Raw genomic sequence first — 25863 nt, forward strand, 5'->3', positions numbered from 1 at the left:
ACCAACAACACAGTGTAGTTAATAAAATATAGAAAGTAAAAAGGATTTTAGTTTTAAGGTAAGACTTGGAAAGGTTACAGAAGGCATTAGAGAGATAACATGGTGTCTACCATTCAGTTCACAGATATACCATTAAATAATAAAATCAGTCATCTTTGTGTTTGTATTCTCAATCAATCAATCTTTGGCTATTGATTTTGCCAAAGCAACTGGTGTTCAATAAAGGATTAGACAACATGCCAGCTGCAAGGTATGGTCTTGGGATACTTGAAGCTTCTGTTAAAAACCCATTTAAGATATGTGATCCAAATGAGAAGATACATGAAAGATTGAGACTACTGTGGCCAAAATACAATGGGAAGATACATGAAAGATTCAGACTACCGTGACTAAAATACAAGCACAAACACAGGGATCTCTTGTAATGTAATTGTCAGTTAGCAGGTGCCAGCTTGATAATGTCCAAACTAGTTCTAAGAACATGCAGATGGACTTCAAAAGTGGCAGCTGGATGCCAGCCACATTCCTATGGTTGTATTGACAGTTGTGCAGTTTTGATTAAAAAGGGTGGAAGAGCAGTCAAGAAAGCCAGTTAATAAAGCTCTACTGCCATCATTTGTATAATTATACTTATAAAAGTTCTCTATTGACGGTGTTTTTATTCCACTATTGGTCTATGTTTCAGCTTGCCAAGCCTAGTAACAACTGTGCTAATAACTATCACAGCACTATTGTTCAACCCTAAAATCTGACAAAATCTTTAAAATGGACTGTAAATAGTTTTTGTGTAAGCACATATTCAAAGATGTGGCCATTTTATCATGCATTTACTTAATAGACTAATGCAGGACTTATAGGCCCGGATTACAAATATTGCAATGATCCAAGCACAGATATCACTTTTTTCTATCCGACTTCAATGACATATACACTCATTTCAATAGACCCTTTTCACACCATTAAGTTTTCATCTCGTTACTTTTGCCCACTTTAAGCCCCATCTACACGGAGGGACATTGTAGCGATCCGGCGGCTCGATTAGCCGCCGGATCGCCTCTTCCGCGTGCCCGCCACGTCCCCGCTCGCCGCGCCGCATTCGATTCCCCGCTCGTGCCCGCTCGTCCCCGCCGGCGCCGCTTATCTCCTGCACGATTCCCTGCCATTGTCCCCTCGCGGGGATCGAGCAGGGAATCGGCGGTACGGAGATCCGTCCTGTCGGATCTTATCAATCGAGCCGCATCAGCGGCTCGATTGATAAGCAGCATCGCGGCAGGCATCTACTCGTGTAGATGCGGCTTAAGCCCCATCTACACCATGGGACATTGTAGCGATCCGGCGGCTCGATTAGCCGCCGGATCGCCTCTTCCGCGTGCCCGCCGCGTCCCCGCTCGCCGCGCGTGCGCCGCATTCGATTCCCCGCTCGTGCCCGCTCGTCCCCGCCGGCGCCGCTTATCTCCCGCACGATTCCCTGCCATTGTCCCCTCGCGGGGATCGAGCAGGGAATCGGCGGTGCGGAGATCCGTCCTGTCGGATCTTATCAATCGAGCCGCATCAGCGGCTCGATTGATAAGGAGCATCGCGGCCGCATCTACGCGTGTAGATGCGGCTTTAAAGATTGTGTGATGTAAAAACAGATAGCATCTCAGCCACTGCAACACTGAAGCTGCTCAGCAACCAGATGGTAGAGCAGGCCCTATATATATTGCATACATTAGCAATACTTCTGTGCTATAAAATAATCTCTTTACTTTTTATTTTAGTAGCAAAAAAGACTGATGACAAATTCTAGTTAATACTATTTTTTTAATCATAAACTACCTAAACAATGTTTAATATCGCTAAAAGGATCACTATAATGAGGAAGTGTAAAATACATGTGCAGATATATAAATGGGAGAACCCAATATAGTGTAGTAAGTTTGGTCAACATTGGTATAATGAAGAGTAATGTATATACTCACAAACCAGGGTTACCTCCAGGCAACCACTGTATAGGCAGGTGAGGAGATTGGCCTGTCCCCACTCAGGGCTAAGAAGTCGCTCTCTGTAGACGTGAAGAAGAAGGGGTATCCCCCTCCACCAAGGGTGGATATAAGATATAGTACAAGACTGAACAGAGGCGCCAAAAGTATAAAAACAGTGTTTAAAGCGTTAAAAATTGCTTTGGAGGCAGTGGTGGACTTACCTCCCTCAAGCAGACACGGAAAATTGTGTATTTTTACAAAAAAGTAAATTTATTGGTACACTCCAGGGTATCGTTTACAACGCGTTTCGCAGGTCTATACCCGCTTCTTCAGGCAGTAGAGGTAGGAGTACACAAAACAGTGTCAGAATCACACCTGGCGCCAGGTGTGATTCTGACACTCTTTTGTGTACTCCTACCTCTACTGCCTGAAGAAAAAGCGGGTATAGACCTGCGAAACGCATTGTAAACGATACCCTGGAGTGTACCAATAAATTTACTTTTTTGTAAAAATACACAATTTTCCGTGTCTACTTGAGGGAGGTAAGTCCACCACTGCCTCCAAAGCAATTTTTAACGCTTTAAACACTGTTTTTATAATTTTGGCGCCTCTGTTCAGTCTTGTACTATATGTAAAATACATGTGTACACATACATATAAGTACATTTCTCCCAAATCAAAATACAGTATAAATTACTCTCTTTCTGTATGTTACTGGCGTCTATAGTAGGCTGTAGAAAAATCAAAGATCTGACAAGTTTTGGGCTAGTTCATCTCCTCATGGGAGATTCTCAGTATCACCTTTATTCAGTACAAAATCACTTCCTGGAAAGCATGATGCTGACCCATGGCCAGGATACTGGCCCATCTCTGCACATTATTCTTACAGCTGGACTGAGCAACTGCTGTTCATAAGTGCTTATGAAAATATTGAAAACCCTTAGAAACCCCCATGAGGAGTTGGATTAGTCCAAAACCCTTTTGAAGCCTACTTTAAGTGACAGTGACAAAGGAAAAAAATATTTATAGTGCATTGTTTTCAGGGACAAATGTACATTTTATACATAAGCATATACATGTATTTTAAATTTTACATTTTTTCATGATAGTGGACCTCCAAAGTTCATCTCTGCCCAATATGTAAAAAGTAATTTGTATGGAGAAAACATTAACTCCCTGATGAGTGTCCCTCTGGTTTCCCTTTCTCCTTTTCTCTAATCAGGACTCTTCTTATCCATTGGTTCTACAACTACAAAGTCTTCAAGGGCATCCGCCCCACGGCTTCTGGACATCTCATAGGTAGATGGGCAGATCTAGGCAGCTCCTGTATCTGCTTCATAGAATAGGTGTCAAGAAGGTGATACACGGTGTCTTTAAAGTATTAGCCTACAGATCCTCAGCAGGGACACTGCAGCATCCAAGGACAAGAGGGGACCCAATCAATGAAGAGGCGGACTTGAAACCAGAGGAAAACTCCTTGAAGAACTAAGCAGAATGTTTTCTCCCTACATGTTTGGTTCCAATTTTCTGCTTAGTGTTTCACTATAAATAAACCATAAACAAACACTTTAAACCATCCCCTAATGCTTAACAAGAATGATTCTAAAGAAGAATGGCATATGATAAAGTAGTCATGTAAGTCTATATCTCAATAAAAGAAAAAAGTCACCAAACAGTTAATTCCTGTGAGGTTTTGGTTTGCAAACTTGAAATCCAGCATACTCCTCCAACCAACAACATGCTCTAAATCGCCTCCTTGCATGAGGAGCCTAATATTATGCACCTCACACTGTGAAAGGAAAAGCAGCCCACATAACCAAAGTGTCATTTCACAAAATGGATGAATTGGCCTGAGCTGTGTGCATGCTACAGTAATGCTTGGCTAACCTCATAGGAAGGCATGACACGTGCACACCACATGTTGAATTTCACATATCTTTTTAATAACTACATATAACACATATCATGCATTTCAGTTTATGAGCTACTTGATTCAGAAATGTGTTCCATCAGACATAAAGACAGCAATATCTATATTTTCAAGCATAATGTAATATCGACATGTAGCAACATTACTTTTAAGGGTCTATACTTCTGAGCCAAGTATCAGCAGATGTAGCTCACCTACCTGAAAATCCACAACAATTTTTGAAATACCTCATATTAATTGAAGTGTGCAAGAAGAACTGAAAACGTTTCAGATTACCTATTCATTTTACTGAGTTTTTTTTAGTATAACAAAAGAAGAACATTCCATTTGATAGTTCCTGAACTCATATTGTTCAACAAGATTTATTGTTCTCATATCTAGGTGGTTATTTTTCACCTAAATTAGGTATCATTAGGGAAACTTCTCTCTTGTACTCATTTTTCAGCTTCAAAATGTTCCCTTAGAATATCCATATCAGGTTCTGAGCAATTCCCTTTGCTCTCTCTCAATGTCATGCCTTGAACTGCTGCAAGCACTGAGTATGACATTATCATTGCATTCCTTGTGATAAGTACTAATAAAGATTATTTGTACAAATACTGTACTGATAGCTGTAGTGTAGTCTGAACAAAAATAGTCGGTTGTAGTTCATGTTCATACTGAAAACGAAGTTTACGCAACTGTCATTAAAAAACACGGACGGATAATGTTCCTGTTGTCCAATTCAGAATTTAACTCCTTCAACTTTGGGATTAGTTGGGCATTAAAGGGCCAGAGGGACAACTCTGCATTGCAGCTTCTATATTTCTATCATTACAGGTACACTTAGGCTGCTTACACACTAAGACGTTACAGGCGCACGTTAGTGCAGCCTGTAACGCCCCCCCCAACGCACAGCAATGTAACACAAGTGGGCTGTTCACACAGCCCACGTTGCGTTACATGTAACGCTGCACGTTCTGCCGAAAGTGCAGCATGCTACGGCGTTACAGCGGCTTAAGCCGCCTTAGACTGTTTGCACATGCGCAGTGATGTTGGGGAGGAGCGGAGAGCAGCCAGGCACATGGCTAATTAATATTCACTGCACGTTGTGACGTGCAGTGTTTACTTCCTGGTGCGGCCGCTCTGTGCGGCGATTGGCCGGCGGGACCACGTGATGCCGCATGCATCCAAGAGTACGCATCACAGACGCCAGAGTGAGCTGCACAACACAGCTCACTGACGTCCACATCAGAGAGCACCAGGCCTTGCGTTAGGTGCACGTTATGCAACCTTAACGTAGCACCTAACGTAACGTCTTGGTGTGCAAGTAGCCTTAAGCTGTTTGTAAAGGCAGCAACTAAAAAGGATTCATTGAAGTTCAGAATAAATGTAAGAAAGTCACCTTATGGATATACTAGGCAAATATGAGATATTTAGATGTAGCATGGCACGTTTATTTATAAACACAATTACTAATGCACATTAACAAAAAGTAAAAAAGTCACAACAGCATAAGCCTGTTTCAATACATTTTATACCATGCATACTGTGTTTATATCTATAAATAATATTAAACACTGTTTCAACAAATGAGCAGTTTAGATGTCCATGGAAAAGAGGCCTGATGAACACTGTACAATAATCTACTCATTCATTTCCTCCAAACAAAAGGAAATGGTTGGTGGTCCTATATGGGAGTAATTGTTCAGTAATAATTTCAACTTTGTACAGCCATGGAATATGTTGGCGCTTTATAAATCAATAATAATAATATTAATAACTATGGCTTTCGCCAATCTGATCTTAACTGGTCATTACAACCTTGTTATTCAGTTTCTACACTTAGCATACTTAGAAGCGGTCAGAGACAAGTGGAAGGATTGTGAAAGAGCATCATTAAGCAAGGACTCACCGTTTCATCTGTACATATTGAATGTACCTGTGTCCCGAACATCACTGCAGTGAATATAAGGAACAGTAAACCTTCAAAACACAGGAGAATAAGCAGGATGACTGTGGTTGGTGGAGAAAATGAACTGCACTCTATGGAAAAAGCAAACAAACAGCAACCATGGATTAATTGAGACAAACTCAATTGCATAACTGACAAGCATGTAACACAGCTGATGTTCTAGTAGAATCCTTCACTTTTGTTTGTTTCTTTACCATTCACCACTAAATGTTTCTTCAATGGGTACTTGTAGTCATTACTAACAGCTATACTACCAAAAGAGCCACCCCATTTTCTTTTTTTTAGTACCTAATTAGCTAGGTTAGTTACTCAAAAGGATGCCAGTGCTACATAAATACATACGAATATTGATGATGATAATAATAATGTGATGGGACATCCATTGACAGAAACAGTTGAGAGTATAAGGGTTAAGGGCTTTCAAGCAGCTTACAGTTAGAATTATTCCCTCTACATGAGATTAAGGCTTCCTTAATGCATCCTTCTGCCTCCATGGCTCCGCACAGTCGCCTCTCTGTCCCGGTGACACCCTGGCATGTTACACAAGTACATACATGCCTGTGGGGAGCCGGAAAAGGTGCCAACGGAGGAAGCAGGATGGAGCATGCTGAGGAAGGAAGGAGGAAGCTTGCTGGAGGAAGAGCTGAGGCTGACACTCAATGGGCTCAAATTCCCGGTGGCGTTAAATACTATTTCCCCTTCGAGTCTTAGCAGCTGGGAGAAATCTTTTTGGATCCGGCAATCACAGGAAACCCCAAATCTCCCGTGCGTGAGCTGCGGACTATAGCACTACTACAACAGCAGAGCCTAACTCAGGCACTACGTGGCCAGTGCCGAAACCACCTGCCAGTGTGAAAGGGGGCAATGGACACACTGGGAACACACCGTGTATCCATTATAGTGTAAGCCAGGTCTTAGGCAGTAGAGCCAATATGACCATAATATAGTGTGTGTTGAAGGAAATGCAGTGGAACCTTGGTTTGCGAGCATAATTAGTTCCGGAAACATGCTTGTAATCCAAAGCACTCTTATATCAAAGCAAATTTCCCCATTAGAATAAACAGAAATTCAGTTGATTTGTTCCACAATCGAAAACCATGGTTATAACAATAAACCATGCAAAATCGTATAAAATAAAAATGTAAACAAGACATTTATTATGACTAACAGAATCATTGCCATCTGTTGGCTCACCCAAACCTTTTTTTTTTTTTTAGTGTGCCTTTAACAGGGAACTTATCCATTGACAGTTGCTTTTGCCTACTTTTGAGTATTTCATGGAAATGTGACATCATACAGTCTCTACACTCAAATTAAGTACAACTAAGTACAATCCTGCAGCTCCAAAGAGAGAAGAACTATCGACTCAGTTGTAATGACGTGATGCATGTAGACTCTCAATACAAGGTTCTACTTGTATTTTGTTTTTGTTATACGGTATCCAGCTTATTCAGGTGAATAAAGCTGTCACACCAGTATGGTCACAATACAATGTGTGCTGGAGAGAGGTTTCTGTTCTGTTATATTGTTAAGCTAAATAAAGCAGCAGTGCCAGTATGGTCACAATACAGTGTGTTCTGGAAGAAATGTTTGTATTGTGTAGGAGACTTGGCTCTAGTAAGCTGAATGCTGCCAGTGCATTTTGTATTCGCAGTTACCCAACAAACAGCATATGTCTTAACATCTGTGCTGGATCATATGAGACTCCTTATTTGTGTTTGCTGTTATTTAAATGGTAAATACAACATTTTGTCCTGTTAGTGGTAAACATTTCATATACAGTAGTATATTTCTATTGAAAAGTTGATACTTCTAATTGCCATAAAATATACCAGAATATTATAGTTACGTAGTGATTACATTTGTCTTAACAAAATTATTATTAATTATACCTCATAGAAAATCTCATGCCCTATTAACCAGACCTTACAAGATAACTATGGTAGATACCATTGTAGTCTTCAAAGGCACCAGAATGACCCTCAACCTCATTCCCCTCCTACTCACTCCACAAAGCCATAGTTCATCCTCCCAAATGTTTTGTTTTTTGTAAAGTTGAATAGTGCAATTAATCACACTGGTTTCATTCTTGAGGCAGCTGTTCTAGAGAAATTTCCTCACGTGACAGACTTTTTCTTAGTACTGTATAAAGTTGCCAGCAGGGTGGGAGTTTCTTCCTCTGCAATACCTGCAGAGGAAGAAACTCCCACCTGCTGTTAAGAAATTACTACTTTGTGGCCTGTATCGTGGCTATACAAGATTTGTATTATGAGAGTCTGCTGACCAGTGGTGCTAGATACAAAGAGCTAATCTCTTACCAGCAGAGGGAGGAAGTAGGAGAGGTCACATGATCTGTACTGACAAGAAAAGGCCACCTCCCTGGCGGCCTCACGTTGATGATGAGATGGGGGAGGAGTTTGGACAGCTTTCTGTCCAGTAAAATTGCACTTCAACAAGAAATTGAACTACAGCATGCAGCCAGGAAGGTTACTTATTTATATTTATCACAAAAAGCTCAGACATGCAATTCAAAAAATACTGTGCATTTCTATTTAATTCAAATTCACTACCATAATCATTAAAAATAAGAGACTGGTGTAAGCTTTAATTATCTATGGCAACAAATTTCATATTTCCTAATAAAGCTGCATATAGTGCAACCAGCTGTGTATGTGCCTGTGTACACATATTCTAATATGATTTATCATATAATATTTCTGTATATTTGCATTTAAACATTACTCACTTGTCCAGTCTTCTTCAAAGCAATATAGGAAATGAAACCCTACCATAATTAGGGCATGCAAAGAGATGAGAGCTATGTACATCTGAAAAACAAACATAATAAGCTCAAACTTAACAGTGCAAACAGACACAACTGCAATGAAAATAGGAAAAACAGTGAACTACACCCTATGACACACTTATCACTAAAGCCACTAGCTTTCTATACTACTGGCAGAAACCAAGAACTGAACCCTTTCCTTCCTCCCATCCATTATGCAACCCTTACTCACTTAACAAGGTCCTCAAAACTCTGAAGAATTAAGTAGCCTACAGCATAATACAGCTGCCAGAAGAGTGAACATCTAATGACTGGGACAGTACAGTCATGTGGTAGATAGCACTCTTGCCTTGCTATCTCCACGGAATCTGTATATTATCTATGATTGTGTCGGTGTCCTCTGTGCACTTCAGCTTCCTTATACATTTCAAACCCATGCTGGTAGTTTTTTTTTATTGTATGTGACTAGACTCATTTTAGTTTTAAAGGGTCAGCTCGTTATTACTTTAAAATATTTAAGAGACGTGCGTCACTAGAATGCCAGGGAAAGTTGCTATAAAAGTTAGACGTGTTACTAGGATAGTCTGTAAAAAGTAAAGAAATAAAAAGTAGGTTGTTGATGGCATAAAGCCTTGTAGTGCTTCTGGTTCCTCCCCATTATTCCGCACTATTCCATTCAGCAGCTGTGCCGACTAAGCCAATCTCACCAACTGCTGTGCATGCGCAACCCTGCGCCTCCTCGATTGCACTCACAAGCATTGGGGATATATACACAGGTGCAATTTTTATGAACTGCTCAAGCACAGAATGCTCACATTCATGGGAACGTGATTGAGGAGGCCATGCATGCAGCTTTTGGAGAGGACAGCTGCTGAATGGAACAGAGCAGAACGATGGCAAGCGGCCAATTAAATTACAGACAGGATAGTAGATATAAAATCGCTTGTCAGCGGGTAGGCAACCCGTTACACTCCTCTGATCTGATGAAGGCGCAGAGCGCCGAAATGCGTCATGACGCTACACGCACCACGATCCTAGGCCCCGCCCACTGCCTCGCAAGACGAGCTCCCTGATTCCATCGGACACGCTGCTGCTGGCCACGGCGCGTGCAACTCCGCCGCAGAGGAGTGTAACGGGTTGCCTACCCGCTGACAAGCGATTTTATATCTACTATCCTGTAAGTAACCACTTTTTATGTGCAATAAAGTCCCACCTTGGTAACGCACTTAGAGCGCTCCTTATTTCCAGATATTACATTGCATATTCCCTACATGGAGCAGCATTATTTGTGAATTCCTGGTGTGGACTAGAGTATTTCTGGATTTGACTGGTCTGGGTTTCCTGGAGTTGAAAGCGCAAGGAACACACTTTTTTTGTCAATTAAATTACAGACGACTGGTAGAAGCCCCAGGTACGTTAAACTGAGGTAAGAGAATTATCCTGTCATTTAGACCAGTGTTCCCCAAACCTGTCCTCAAGGCCCACCAACAGTGCATGTTTTGTGGAAGTCCACAGAGGTAGGTAATCAGTTCTGCTGAGACACTAATTACCACACCTGTGCATTTTTGTGGTTTTCTGCATAACATGTACTGTTGGTGGGCCTTGAGGACAGGGTTGGGGAACTCTGATTTAGACAGATTCTGATTACAAGTAGTCTCCGACTTACGAATGACCTGCCGATACAAACAGCCCGATCCCATCGCAATGATGTAATTTCTGCGGGGGGGGGGGGGGGGGGGGATGGGAAGGGGAAGTTTGAAGAAGTGGCCCCAAACCTACCCTGAGTGCCGGTGTGTGTGTCCCTGCATCAGTGTTGGACTCAACTTCGAACCAAGTCCAACACTGTCTGTCCTCCTGCTCCCTCTAGCGTACAACATCGCTTTGCTTCCTGTATGTCATCTGGCATACAGGTTCCTGTAAAGCGATGCTGTACGCTAGAGGGAGCAGGTGGAGGCGGAGTGATTAGACTGACCACGTGGAAAATCATAGGCACGGGGGGAGGGGGCAAATCAGAGGCACAGAGGAGGAACAAACGAAGGCACAGGGGGGGAACCATCGGAGGTACAGAGTGGGAACAAACGGAGCCACAGAGGGGGGAACAAACAGAGCCACAGAGGGGGGAACAAACAGAGGCACAGAGGGGGGAACAAACAGAGGCACAGAGGGGGGAACAAACAGAGGCACAGAGGGGGGAACAAACAGAGGCACAGAGGGGGGAACAAACAGAGGCACAGAGGGGGGAACAAACAGAGGCACAGAGGGGGGAGCAAACAAAGGCACAGAGGGGGGAACAAACAGAGGCACAGAGGGGGGAACAAACAGAGGCACAGAGGGGGGAACAGACAGAGGCACAGAGGGGGGAACAGACAGAGGCACAGAGGGGGGAACAAACAGAGGCACAGAGGGGGGAACAAACAGAGGCACAGAGGGGGAACAAACAGAGGTACAGAGGGGGAACAAACTAAAACACAGAGGGGTTACAGAGGCACATGGGGGTACAAACGGAGGCACATAAAGGGTACAGAGGCATAGGGGGTACAAAAAAAGGCAGAGATGGGGTACAGAGGCACAGGGGGAACAGATAGGGGCGCAGAAAGAACACAGAGGCACAGGGGGTACAAACAGAGGCACAGAAAGGGTGCAGAGGCACAGAGGGAGTACAAACAAAGGCACAGAGGGGGTACAGAGGCACAGAGGGGGGTACGAACCGAGGCAGGGACAAAAAGAGGCACAGAGAGGGGACATAGAAGGGCATGGGGGGGGGGGGGTGGACCAAGAGAGGCTCAAAAGGGGATAAAAATAGGCACGGGGGGGGGGGCAAACAGGCACATAGGGGGAACAAAGGCACTAAAGGGGACCAACAGGCACAGAGGGAGACAGAGAGGCACAGAGAGGGACACTGGAGGCAAAGGGGGGTACATAGGAGGCAAATGGGACAGAGATGGAACAGCGTTACGACTTAAGAACATTACGTTAAGAACGAACCTACAATCCCCATCTTATTGTATTTTACCTTTTAAGGCGCCTCTTCCCTCCCAGTTTAGTCCAGGAATAAGTATAGTTCAGACATGCTGCTCAGGTAAAGATGAGCAGACTGCTCTGTCTCAAAGTCTGGCATTTATGAACATCTGCCTATTTCCTCTGTAACACAGTCCAGCCTGCAACCCTGTATTGATCTGAGACATATCTATTCAACTTGAGTCCTACGGGAGAAAAGCGCTTTACAAATGTTATTGTTAAGTATAGAGAGCAGGTGGCACCATACAAGAGCACTGATTTCTCATAGGCTGTTTAGTGCTCAGATATGGCAGATCCCTAAACATTATCATGGAGCATATTTACTTGTGCTAGATTTTCACCAGACGACAACAAATGATTGTGTTAGATGTGAAATACAGTATGTAGCATTTGTTAACTGAATGTGTTTTACATGCAAAAAAAGGTGTTTGCCATTAGTATAATAATACAAATCATAACTATAACACAACATGTGGCAGGCCATACCAGTAAACAGATATCTTGAATTCGAATACTTACAGTGAACAAGACAAAAAATTTCTGGTTATTTTCCCCAACGCAGTTGTTGACCCAAGGACAGTGATGATCCATTTTCCTAATGCATCTTTTACATATACTAAAAAAAGAAAACAATATCTGAAATCTGTTTAGATGATGAAACATATACTTATACACATTTATACTAAGGGCCAGATCCCACACACACAGATTTACAGCTGTAAATGGTATCTTAAGAGTTGCTGCTAACGATAGCAGGAGCAACTTTAAAGAACACCCGAGGTGAAAATAAAATAATGAAATAAACAATTGTATCTATCCTCCTCCTCCTAAAAATGACTTAAGATATTACACAGTTTTATTTTATATTTAAATCTGCTTTTTAAGTTTTTACTGTTTTATATTTCATAGGAAAGTACAGAAAAATGTGTACTGGACGAAATGGCTCAACACAGGCAAGTATTCTAATACATCTATAGTCTCTTTATCAAGGGAAGTCATCCAAGCAGTTTCATTGAATGAGCAAGTAAACACTTTGGTGCTATGTACACAGTCCTGGAATTAACCACCAAATGTAAAGGCCTGTACACATGGGCTGACTGATGTTGCCCATTAGGGATCGGGAACTGATCCTTCAGGTAACATTGCTGGGCCAGACTATACAGACTATACAGACACGTGTCCATTATACAGCTGACAATGCCTTATTTTGCTATGCTTGGATGCCTTACCTTGATGTCTAGAAACTTTGGAATTATCTTGATTGCACATACTGGTAATCAAACTACTGTGTGCTAATTCTACTGCTTGGTTACGGATTACTTCGTGAAAGGGGTGGAGGGGCTTGCATTATAAAACTATTTCTCATTACACCATTAAAAGCCATCATTTTTGCAATATCCTGCTTTTCCTATGTATACAGAGAGCAGGAGAAAGTGCTGCTTGCTTTTGTATTGCAAATTTATTTACTATTCTTCCTTATTATGAATGGTTAATAAGATGTAAATCATTTAGAGTTGATGCAGTATTATACAAGTTTAGTATGCAAACGTATGCAAGTTTAAAATGAACCTGCTAAGAAATAATTTGGTCCATTTTCAAGCTGCATACATTTAAATACAAAATTTGCACAATCCTACATCAACTTGAAATTATTATCATCCCTACTCCTTACATCCTTTCATCACACGTTAGTAAAAGTACATTCTCACTGTGGAGTCACTTGTCTCTCAGTGATGCAGATTTGCATGCAGCCTAGTGAGGATTGAAAATTCACATGCACAGCACACTATGTACAGTATGTGGGCATAGCTACCACACTTGGGTAGATCTAGGTGTTGCAAGTGATGCTTAGGGCATCATGTATGGGAGCTGGTCTGAACGTTACCAACCACGTTGTATTTAATTATCTACTAATCTTCTGATTTCCAGGTAATAAATTCAGCATAAAAGGACTACTATCGCAATACATACATAAAAACACATGAATAAAAAGTACATTTATCCCAGAGTAACATCTGCTAGAAATATTTTTTTTCCAATGTTGTTGTTACTTAGGGCAGATACACTGCTAGAGCTTTTTAAAGGGGTTCTGTAGCCCTTTATAAAAACAAAAAGTGTTACTTACCTGGGGTTTCTAACGCCCCCCTGAAAATATCCTGTCCCGCACTGTCACAGACACCCCGCCACGGGTCACCGTCCATTTATTCGTCTAACTAGACGAATGTTACTGGGGCTACGCGGCCGTGCGCGTCCTCGATCCCGCTCGTGTCTACGGGAGCTTACTATATTTTCTCCCCGAGACGCAAGCGGGATCGACGATGCGCACAGCCGCGCAGCCACAGCGACATTCGTCTTGTTAAACGAATAATTGGACGGTGACCCACGGTGGGAGAACGGATGATTCTGGAGTGACGGTGCTGCACAGGATGTCTGCAGGGGCCGTTAGAAGCCCCAGGTAAGTGACACTTTTTGATTTTATAAAGGGCTAAAGAACCCATTTAAGCGCTAGTGATTCTAAAAGCTCTAGCTAATGCAATGCTATGGGGGATTTTACAAAATCACATTGCTCCAGTGAGAAAACACACATCGGATTACATTGGCAAGAGCTTTTACAATCACAAAGCACTCAGAAAAGCTCTTGTAGTGTGAACCAGCCCTTACAGTAGGTAGTAGAAATCGGACAGAACAGAAAGGTTTTCGACTAGCCCATCTCCTTATGTGGGATTCTCAGAGTTTTCCTTTATTTTCAAAAGCACTTTGTGAACGGCAGTTGCTCAATTCATCAGCCAGAATAGTGTGCAAACAGTTGGTGGTGGTAGGTGGGTGGCCTGCATTTTTTTATAGATCTTTTCCAGGGGGTGCTTTTGTAAAGAATACATTAAATACCGAGAATCCTTCATGAAGAGATGGACTAGTCAAAATCCCGTCAGTTCTGTCAGAGTTCTACTAACTACTGTACATGACAGCAACATAGGAGAAAAGTCATTTATAGCGGATTTTACTCTGGAAAAAACAAACATACTTATGTGGATATATGCATTTTAGCAATAGTTGTCCTTTAATACCAGATGATCATTTTTATGATAAGGAAACTAGAATTTTTTAAACAGTCATGGCTGCTTTCAGATCATGCTAATGACATATACTGTAGTTAGCCGTTTCTCTCTAATGTTAGATAAGAATCATTCTGAGTTCAAAGAGGTTCCTTCCTGGTTGGATCTGAAACTCCCCTTCAGACATTCAAGCTTTCCACATACAGGCTTGCCTGTGAGAAATTGTGTCCAGTTGAGCAGCAGTTAACTCTGCGTTCAGCTATTTGAGTGTCTATGTGCAGTCATTTTTAAAAAACGTACTTAAGTAGTGTTTCTGCAATGCAAGCCTTCTTGTTGCAGTGTATGAGGCAGCATCATCCTGTATTACTGGTTAATGTGGCTGCACAGACTGTACTTTCCCATTGTATGGTTTGGTCAATGTTGTCATAGTCACAATAAAGCTTCCTGTTACACAGCTTGTGCCTGAGGTTAGTCTGTTATCTGAAGGCCAGAGTTGGGGGCTCTGGGAAAGTTTCTTTCAGCAGCTCAGCCTCCATTATGATAGGCTGAAGCTGTTTAATGATTTGGGGCAGCTGCAACAAACTTACACAGATAGTTTCCTAGTAGGGTCTGAACAGCCCACAACCATTCGGATTTGAAAATCTCCATCAATGTCAATGTGGGAGAATACATGTGAGTGACAAGTTTGTTTAAAGTGGACCTGAACTCTTGCACAGGACAGAAGGAAAACATAGAGAAATGCACCCTGTATGTATTTAAAGAGTTTAGTCTGTCTAATTCCCCCTCATCTGTGTCTAATCACAAGTTGTAATTTGATCTCTCCCCTGTGTCAACTGACTGCCACGGCAGAAAAGCTAATTTGAAAAGGATATTAACCCTATGTCTGCTTCCATGAAAGCAGGAAGTAGAAACACTGCAGATTTATTATACGATTTGTATCAGTTGTAACAAAGAAATGTTTTTCTTTACAAGGTTATTATGCTGTTGTATATCTTTTAGAGCAGAGAGGAAGTTCTGTGTTCAAGTCCACTTTAAAGAGCTAAAGCATATTGAAGTGTTAAATGCCTGGTTTACAAATCTGAAAACACTACTAGCTGCACAAAAAAAACATCTGAAAAGCATCTGAACAAACGCATACAAAACACCATAAGAAGTTTTTGAAGGAGTTTTAAGAACCCTCAGTTCCAGTGTCAGATGCTGCTTGGTTAGACATGAGTCTGTGAGTCATAGTGATGTCCGGATCATGAACGATTCGGATCTTTGATCCGAATCTATTTTGTGAGTCGAATCATCCGAATCATCAAAATGAGTGATTCGGATTGCAAAAGGGGCGGGGCCAGGAGAGACACGCCCCCTCTCAGCGGGCAGCGGGGTCCTGGAAGCAGAGCAGAGATGGATCGCTCTGTTGGAGGGGAGGCAGCCTTGCAGGGAGACAGGTAGAGGGGACATGGGTGCCACTGCCAGATGTGTGTAGAGCACACATACTGGCTATAACGTGCTGCTCATTATAGGCTGTCTGTTCCGTAGTTGTGCACAGTGAACACATTGGAAGCTTTTGGCTCAGCTCAGCACAGCTCAGTAACTTTGCAGGCACTGTGATTGCAGCGTAATATGATCCTCCTGCATTCGCTCTAAACAGCTGCACTTATCTTCTGGGAGTCATGCTTTGGGGAATGCTTTCTTTCACGGTGCGACATTTACATTCAAAGTACACAGCTGAACGTGTAGGTGAAATACATGTAAAGCATATGATTGCAGCATGTGGGTATTGTGTGCAAGCAAACATTTCTGCTCTCTGCTCGTCCCTCCTCCCTTCTCTGTCCACTCCCTGCCCTCTGTCCATCTTCTCCCCTTCTCTGTGTGTCCACCCCCTCCCCTTCTCCTGTCCTGCTAGTCATTTCACCCCCGAAATGCTTCCGTAGTAAAATGATCCGAGATTCGGATCAAAGATCCGGATCTTTTCAATGATCCGATTTGAATCATCCGAATCATTGAAAAGATCCGAACTTCCCATCTCTAGTGAGTCATCCAAGTTACCCCCCCTTGTCATCATCCATATATAGTCATACAGGTCAGAGACTCCACCCCAACCCCCCTTTCCATCATATCATCACCCACGTGAGCCAGTCAAGCAGGAGCTGGGAGGGGCCACCAATCAGTCTTTTTACTGTGACTAGAAAAGTGGCCACTAACGATACAACCTTTTTCATCCAATCTTACCATTTCTATGTAATATAAAAGACTGCCTATAGTAAACATTCAATATATTCACCCAGTTTACTCTTCTACTACATAGATTTGGTAAGATTGGATGAAAAAGATTGGATCGTTAGTGACCACCTTAAAGCAGCCCATACACTCAGCCGATTTTCTGGCCGACCGATCGATCCCGATCGATCGATCAATCGATTGCAAATCGGTTGACCAATCGACCGATCGACGGCCGATTTCGATCGATTTCGATGGATTTCCATCGAACTTGCAGGGTGGAAAATTTAGGTCGATCTGATGAGATTGCTTATCAGTTTGCATTGGCCTTAATGGAAATCTGATGGCAAAAAAATGCCATCAGATCGAATTTCAATAGATTTCAAACTGAAATCTATTGGAATTCTATCCTGGTAAAAAATGTTCTAAAAACGCATCAGATAGATCATCAGATGCATTTCTTATCTATCTGCTGCCAATCTGACGAGTGTATGGGCACCTTAAGAAGGATCATCTAACCTGACCCATCGCCTCCCGAAGCTGCTGACAGATTAATTCTTTGTGGACAACACTACACTAGGCAGCTACATCTCTGCAGTCTTCTCAATTCCTATCTAGTTCCTCCCTGCTCTGTGTGTAATAAAGAATTAGTCCTACTCAATTCATCCAATATGTGCTTATAAAAAAAGAAAAGATGAAGTGTAAAAAAAAAAAAAAAGTAAAAAAGTTTAATATTCACGTCAGTGGAGGTAAGCCTCTGGATGCTTCCTCGATGTCTACGATCCCTCTGCTGCCAGCCGCGACCCTCTTCCTTTTTGTGGCCATACTCCCGTCCATGTATGAACATGGCCACATTGTTCAGGCATAGCATGCTTGTGGAAGAGCGGCTCTGTGATACTGGCATGGGCTTACTGTGTGCCTGTGCAGTGTGGTTGTGCTTGTACACGAAGAGGGCAGCAGCCATTAGCAATCTTTGACCTTAATGTCGAGGATTGCAAAAGGGGCCCCAGCGCAGGCAGGTTTAGTTTAAGCAAAAGAGTAATGAGAGACAGTTTCTTTCTGCAGGCAAGGCAGGGTGATGAAAAGTACATACCTCAACCAAGGAAGGGTGATCTGCTCTGTGCTGGCGAGGCAAATGCTCCTCCACTGGGCCTACCTTGGGCACTAGAGAGCCCAAGGGACTCAACTATAGGTGGGATGTTCATTGTTTATGTTTATCTTTGGGTCCAAGTCAGGGTCTCTCTGGTACTTGATTATCAAGAATACTGGATGCTTTCCCCAACATTTGTTGGTTCTGTATTTGTATACTATCCTTACGTAACCCAGTGTTCAGGTTGTACACATACATATTGCAGTTTAGCTCCCTCCTCTCTTTCCTGTGTCTTTGACAATCGGGGTGGATGGAGTTCACAGGAATCATTTAAGTATAATGTATTTTAAAATGTTCTATGTACATGTATTTATTATATATGCAATGATGTGAAATATGCTGGAGCTTGCTCTTCTCCCACGATCTGCGATTTCCCTTTAAGGAAACGTTTTTACCATATAGTTGTGGTGGGAAGGGGAGTGGCTCCAAGGTATTTAAGGACTCACTTGTATTTGTCATTTGATCTACAACTAAGGACCCGGTGGGGTCAGAAATGCATCAGCTTGCGTGCTGCCATGCTTTTTGCATATTTTCTATTGATGATTTAATAAATGGATTTCAATTTTCATTATATGGGAGGAGTGCGGAGCAGCACGTTGGACTTAGGTGAGGTCGAGCGGTCATAATCTCTACTTCTCCACTGGTGACAAGGATCTATTGGATGTAGCTCACCACATACCGTACTTTCAATATATTTATTTAGATAAGTAAAGATGTGCAATGTACAAAACTATTGCTAATTGATGCACATTTACTATAATATGAATTTAAAATATGGGAGTCTGACGTAAAGGCTTTAATGCATTCTGCAGCTGACAAGAACATTGAAACATTAGACACCAGCAACTTTATAACTGGTATTAGTCAGTAATAACACTACTTTAAAATTATAGCCAGTCATTCAGGATGGCCCACAGAAATGAAAATGAAATCTGCTAAAATTACACACTGTGCCTCACTTTACCATTTATAAATCTTAAAACGTTACGTCCCTCCAGAAAGTAATCTTTTTATGTTTTGTCCAATAAAACTAAGCATTGTATTTTTTAAGCTCACATTTCCTTCTTTAAATGTTAAGAAGTAAACAAGAAGCCATTGTACTGATCCCTGTCAATCCATGATACATTGCACCATGAGAAGTAAATATGATGTGAGGACATATTGTACTGGATGGTTCACAGATGGAGAAGGTAAAGCAGTACCTGCAGTGGTGCGCCCTGTCCGGCTTGATGCTGCAGCATTTCGGACACTTGTAAACCACTTGCCCCGGTTTCAGTTGCAAGCTTTCAATAAACTCCTTTGTTGCATTTCCTTTAGGCACTGCACCCTAAAAACAAATATATACATATTAAACAGGAACTTTAACTAAGGATTGAACTTCGTGCCAATCAGTAGCAGATACCCCATTTTCCACGAGAAATCTTTACTTTGAATACAATTTTGGGTTCTGTGTGGCTGATATTGTGGTGAAATGTGAGGTCATGAGCATGGTCCTGACAATTTGCCATCTGAGAACCTCGTTGCATTGTGGGAAATAATGGCTTTTTCCAACTACCAAGCAAGCAATATATCCCTCTGTGCATAGAACTCTCAGTAACAAACATTCTGCACAGATCACCTGGCAGAACTAAGGATGTCACCACCAGTGATAACATTTCAGAATGTAAATCAGGGAGAGGAAAGATTTTACAATGGGCAAACACTGACTAAATCTATGAATGAATATTGTAAAAAAATAAGAAATTTTATTCATTATGTTATTTTTCACGACAGCTCCTATTTAAGTATTAATACAAGATAGGTTAGCATGCCCAATCTAAGAACCAGTGGACATACGTTTCCTTTAAGAACAATTGATATAATGCTTAAAAAGAGAACCCGAGGTGGGCTCATAGATTAAAAAACCGGATCCAGGGGGCTGAGTGGATCAGGTAGCCGTTAAAACCGCCACGCCTTTGGACCGAACTGGCCCACTTTCACGAGGTCACGATGCTAGAATGAGATCCATTCTCTCATTCACAGCATGCAGGGAGGCGAGGGAGCGGTAGGGGGCATGGCCAGGGAGCTTCCCAATGGCAGCCCTGGAAACCCTGCAGGAATGCCCCTGGCGGGCATTTTAAACAGGGAATCCCTCTCCCCTATGTTTACCTCAGAGATAGCGACAAATATTGACGCTAATCTCTGGGGGCTATAGCACAGAGTTGGGAGGGCAGAGAGTGGCGGTGTGGGGACACAGAGGTATGTCACGAGGCAGAGAACATGCCTCTGTGTTCCAAACTGCCTTGCGCTCTCTTTAAAGCAGAGCTGATCAATGAGATGCTTATCATTTTGAGTCCGTTATTATTTTTGATTTATATGTGCTCATTTTATGATGCTTGCAAATAGTCCAATGTTTTGGGTGTCTTGTCTACAATAGCCTCATATACAGTACAAGGGCACTACAAAATGCATGAAAAGTCAACTGAATATTATTTACACCCCAAACAAAAGGCGTAAGAGTACATGAAAAAGAGGGCAGTAAATAAGGAGGAGAGTTAGCACAAGGATCAGCTAGCATTTCACCAAAAGTGCATTGACCTGTAAGAAACAAATATTTGTGTAATTCTACAACTGCACTCTGGTGCTTACATACAGACTTGGAGATTTTTTTTTTGATTCACTTACAGCTCATTGAAAAAGGACTTTCTATGAAAAGTGATAAAATGGAAATCATTTATCCCGTACATAACTGCATGTCAATGATAAAATCACTGGACAACTTCCAAAGAGATACAAGCTGGACTTTAACGTCCATCAGAGTCTGATTGCACCATCTATACCTTTTTTAAATGACAGTGGACTAAGTGGAAGTAGACCAAGAGGACCCCACTGCTGAAAGAAAAGCCTAAAAATGGAAGTTTTGCAGAAATGCATATTTATAAGCCATGATGCCCATGTCAGAATAGTTATGATTTTAGGCTAAGTTACATCAGCATACCTACTGTGAAACATGGAGAAGAGATGGCTAGGTTTTAAGGTTGTTTTGCAGCAGCTAGCACTGGCTGCACTGAGTCTCTGCAAGCCGCAATAAAATCTCAAGACTATGAAGACATTTCAAATAGAGATGTAGCGAACGGTTCGCCGGTGAACTTTGGTGGTTCGCGTTCACCTAGGGAAGGCGAACTTTTGCGGAAGTTCGGTTAGCCCCATAATGCACTATCGAGCAGAACTTTGACCCTCTACATCACAGTCAGCAGGCCAATCAGACTGCACTCACTCCTGGAGCCCCACCCCCCTTTATAAAAGGCAAGGTCCTTGTGCCATTTTACTCACTAGTCTGCCTGCACTAATTAGTTAAGGGACAGCTGCTGACAGACGCTGCTAGGGAGAGTTTAGTTAGGCTCCCTCACTCCCTCCTTCCGGAGGGGAGGAGGGTCTCATCTTCCAGGGAATTGTAGGCTTTTAAAACCCAGCTTACATACCTTGGCCGGGAATTGAATCCAGGTCTTGGCCGGGAATTGAAGCCAGGTCTGAGTGCTTGGTAGTCAGCTCTCTTAACCGCTATACCACAACCAACACTACATACCGAAGGCAGCCTAGCATGTACCATTATGATATATCCTAAAGAAAAATGAGCTTGCTTAAAGATTTGTAGGCTTTTAAAAGCCAGCTTACATACCTTGGCCGGGAATTGAACCCAGGTCTGAGTGCTTGGTAGTCAGCTCTCTTAACCGCTATACCACAACCAAAGCTCATTTTTCTCTAGGATATATCATAATTGGTACATTCTAGGCTGCCTTCAGTATGTAGTGTTGGTTGTGGTATAGCGGTTAAGAGAGCTGACTACCAAGCACTCAGACCTGGGTTCAATTCCTGGCCAAGACCTGTGTTCAATTCCCAGCCAAGGTATATAAGCTGGTTTTTAAAAGCCTACAATTCCCTGGAAGATGAGACCCTCCTCCCTCCGGGAGGAGGGAGTAGGGAGTGATACACTGCCTGATGTTGTAAAGCAGTGTAGGCCTGTAATTGAACATTGAACGAGATCTGTGCCCTTAAAATAGGGGTTTACGTGAAATCTAGTTTTTTGCCTGGAATTTTTGATGTGTATTTCACTCAATCATGTGTTCCTCCAGGGATTAGAACCCTTGAAACATGTTTTCTATCATTTTTCCAGCCGGTAGAAATTTTTCTAAATTTTGAAGTTCGCCTTCCCATTGAAGTCTATTGCGGTTTTGCGAACTTTTCCGCGAACCGAACCTTCCGCGGAGGTTTGCGAACAGGGTTCGCAAACCGAAAATCGGAGGTTCGCGACATCACTAATTGCAGAGTGTAATGTACTGTCCAGTGTCAAAACGCACCATGGATCCTCCAACACGATAATGACCCTAAACACACAACTCAAAGCACCTAAGAATTGCAAGAGCAAAACACTGGTATATTATGCAAGAGTCCCGATGTGAATCTAATCAAACATCTAGGTAAAGAACTGAATCCTAATCAGAAGAAGGTAATTTTCATACTGGACATAGCTAGAGCTGTTTGCTCAGAAAGAGAACGCCAAACTGTCTGCTGACAAAAGAAGTCTAAAGGTAGCCATACACTGGTCGATTTGCCATCAGATTCGACCAACAGATAGATCCCTCTCTGATCGAATCTGATCAGAGAGGGATCGTATGGCTACCTTTACTGCAAACAGATTGTGAACTGATTTCAGCCTGAAACCGTTCACAAGCTGTTGTGGTGGTGCTGCCGCCGCTCCCCCCGCCCGCATGCCCGCATACATTACCTGCTCCGCCGGCGCGACTCCAGTCCCCAGGTCTCCGCTGTCTTCTCCGCTCTGGTCTCCAGGTCCAGCATGCTTTACTTCTTCCTGCCCGGCAGGAAGTTTTAACAGTAGAGTGCCCTCTACTGATTAAACTTCCTGCTGGGCAGGAGGAACTGAAGCATGCCGGAGACCAGCGCGGACACGGAGCAGCGGTGACCGGGCGTAGTCGTGCCAGCGGAGCAGGTAATGTATGTGGCTCTATTGCGTCGATCGTCGGGTAATCGAACGCCGCTAGCGACGCGCTCCCTACCCGCGGGCGATCAACGGTAATTTTCCGCACGGAGCGATCGACGGGATCGGACCAAATGGAACAAAATTCGGCATGTAGCGCGAACGATTGGCAGCAGATTCGATCCCAGTGATCGAATCTGCTGTCGAAACAGCGGCAAATCGGGCCAGTGTATGGCCAGCTTAAGGCTTACAGGAATCATCTGCTCACACAGATTGCCTCTAAAGGTTGTGCAGCTAAACATTAGATTAAAAGATCACTATTATCTTTATCCATTCCATTATCATTTGTATTATTACTTAAAATAACCTGTTGATTAAAGGATACCTGAAGTGACGTGACATGATGAGATACACATGTGTATGTACAGTGTACATATGTCACTTCGGGTATCCTTTAAAGACTAATTTAAAACAATGACTCATTTTTGTGAAATACACAAATGATAGCTTCCAATTACTTTTTTTATGAAGGGATACCAACACATTTGTCCATGAATATGTAATTTCTACCACTTTAAAACTCCAGAAAAAGAAAGGTAATATTTGATTGGTGAGCATCGTACAATTTCAACACAAGTACACCTCTCCTCTGATTACATTTCCTTACGGTGGTTTGAGAGATACTTGTCTTTGTCTGTTTTGTTCTGACTGCTCCATTGTGGGACATTGGATATGGAAAATACACTTCCATTCTCTGATGTAAATCTATACTACAGTCACTGAAAATTAAGACAGGGATGGCAACTATACAATGGAGCAGGCACACCATCTATCCTCTTCTCCATGGGTGTTAGACCATTGTGAGTGGCTGTCACCGTAGTGGATAGCACTCTGGCCATGGTGATTGGCTGTCAGTGGATAGCACTCTCACCTCGCGGGCTGGGTCCCCGAGTCCCACCAAGAGCACTATCTGCACAGAGGTTGTAGGTTCTCCCCGTGTCTGCATGGGTTTCCTCCGGGCACCCTGGTTTCCTCCCATATCCCAACAAACAAACAGATTAGTTAAGATTGGCTGCACTCCTAAATTGGCCCTAGACTATGATGGACGTATTATTACAGCACGGATTAGATAGTGAGACCCTGTGAGGGACAGTCATTAACAAGCCTATATACTCTGTGAAGCACTGCGGAAGATGTCAGCGTTATAGAAACACTAAATAATAATGTAATATGCAAAGATAGTCAGCACAGCTGTATTTATATCCAATGCAGTATTTCATTAACTGCGCAACATCCAACAATTGTTTCTGGGCCTCACAGGGTTCCCCTTTATCAAGTTATGCAGATACAATGAAGTCACTCCATGAAGAGGATAAATGGCCGGGCACTACAATACACATAAATGGCCAGGCACTACCCCAATATAACTAATTAGATGATGTCATTCTCGCCATAAAGTGGTTGTATACGTTTTAAAGTGGACCTGAACTCTTGCACAGGACAGAAGGAAAACATAGAGAAATGCATCCTGTGTGTATTTATTTGGCTTATTTAATTCCCCCTCATTTGTGTCTAATCAAAAGTACCGTAATTTGATCTCTCCCCTGTGTCACCTGACTGCCACTGCAGATAAGCTCATTTGAAAGCATGGGATGTCTCCTTCCATGAATCAGGAAGTAGAAAAAGTGCAGATGTATTTTAGGATTTGTATCAGCTGTAAGAAAGAGATGTTTTTTTGTTTAAAGGTTATTATGCTGTTGTGTATCTTCCAGAGCAGGGGCAGCATACACTCTAATCCCAATGTTCTGACTCAGAGAAAGACTGTATCAAGTCACTGAACACTGTAAAATACATTTATTACATCTAGAAAGCCTTGCCCTTTTCATTTGCCGTTTGCTCTGCTTCTTCAATTGTTTGACTTTAGTTCTGCTTTAAAAAGCAAAGCAAACATTAGTGGAGAGTGCATCTACTGACAACAGCCAAAATTTGCTTTTCAAAACATTTGATTAATACTCTTTATGCAAACACTTGAAACTTTGTGTAAAATAATCTGGCTGGTAGTCAAAAAAGGAAGCTGAAACATGCCGAGTGCCAAAAAGAATCCCTGCGCACAATAAATAAAAATGCAGCAGAATCAAACATTGATATCTGCACCGAAAACATCAGCACTAGTAGAGGGGGATGCAGCAGGAATCTGTGGATGGCAGAGAAATGCCCATATCTAATTTGTGGGAAAGAAAGCAGTTTATCCAAATCACTGAGAAGAACAGGTCTGGCATGTGGCAAAAATCTCACCCGCACATGAAGCCAGAGCAAGCTGGAAGGCAAAGTGTAGAGAAGGAAAAAAAACAAGAGATAGCCTATCTTAGCAAACCTGAAGTGAAAAAGAAAACTTACAAGATAATGAATTGCGTGTGTAGTACTGATGATAAACATAATGCCTGGTACACACAATGAGATTTTCTGGCAGATTTACTGTCAGATCGATTATTTCCAACATGTCTGATCTGATTTCCAATAGATTTGCCGATCGATTTTCTGTTAACTTATGTGGAAAATCAATCGGAAATCAGATCGGACATATTGGAAAATCTCATTGTGTGTACCTAGAATAAGTATAACAACATAGAACAGAGACTGAATTTGCTGAATCCAAACTCTTCCTATTTGAGCTGAAAAAGAAATCGTAATGACCCAGCCAGATAATCACCTTTGGGCTTCTATTTACTTTTAAGAAAACCCGTCTTAAAGTGAACCTGTAGTGAAAAAAGTGCCCCTAGGGCAGGCATGGGCAAACTTGGCCCTCCAGCTGTTAAGGAACTACAA

The 25863-nt window shown here is 42.4% G+C and overlaps 1 protein-coding gene across 5 annotated transcripts in view; it reads right to left on the reverse strand.

Annotated features, from left to right (window-relative positions):
- ZDHHC3 (zinc finger DHHC-type palmitoyltransferase 3) overlaps positions 1-25863 on the reverse strand; it is a 321718-nt gene that overhangs the window by 40208 nt on the left and 255647 nt on the right. For all 5 annotated transcript variants that reach the window (XM_068236325.1, XM_068236324.1, XM_068236326.1 and 2 more), the window contains 4 exons: positions 19265-19389; positions 12171-12267; positions 8595-8676; positions 5789-5919 (listed from right to left, as the gene is read on the reverse strand). In XM_068236325.1, coding sequence (XP_068092426.1) covers positions 5789-5919; positions 8595-8676; positions 12171-12267; positions 19265-19389 — 435 coding nt within the window. The remainder of the gene's footprint in view (positions 1-5788; positions 5920-8594; positions 8677-12170; positions 12268-19264; positions 19390-25863) is intronic.

This window comes from Hyperolius riggenbachi, chromosome 5, assembly GCF_040937935.1.
Source record: "Hyperolius riggenbachi isolate aHypRig1 chromosome 5, aHypRig1.pri, whole genome shotgun sequence".
In the NCBI taxonomy this organism is placed as follows: Eukaryota; Metazoa; Chordata; class Amphibia; order Anura; family Hyperoliidae; genus Hyperolius; species Hyperolius riggenbachi.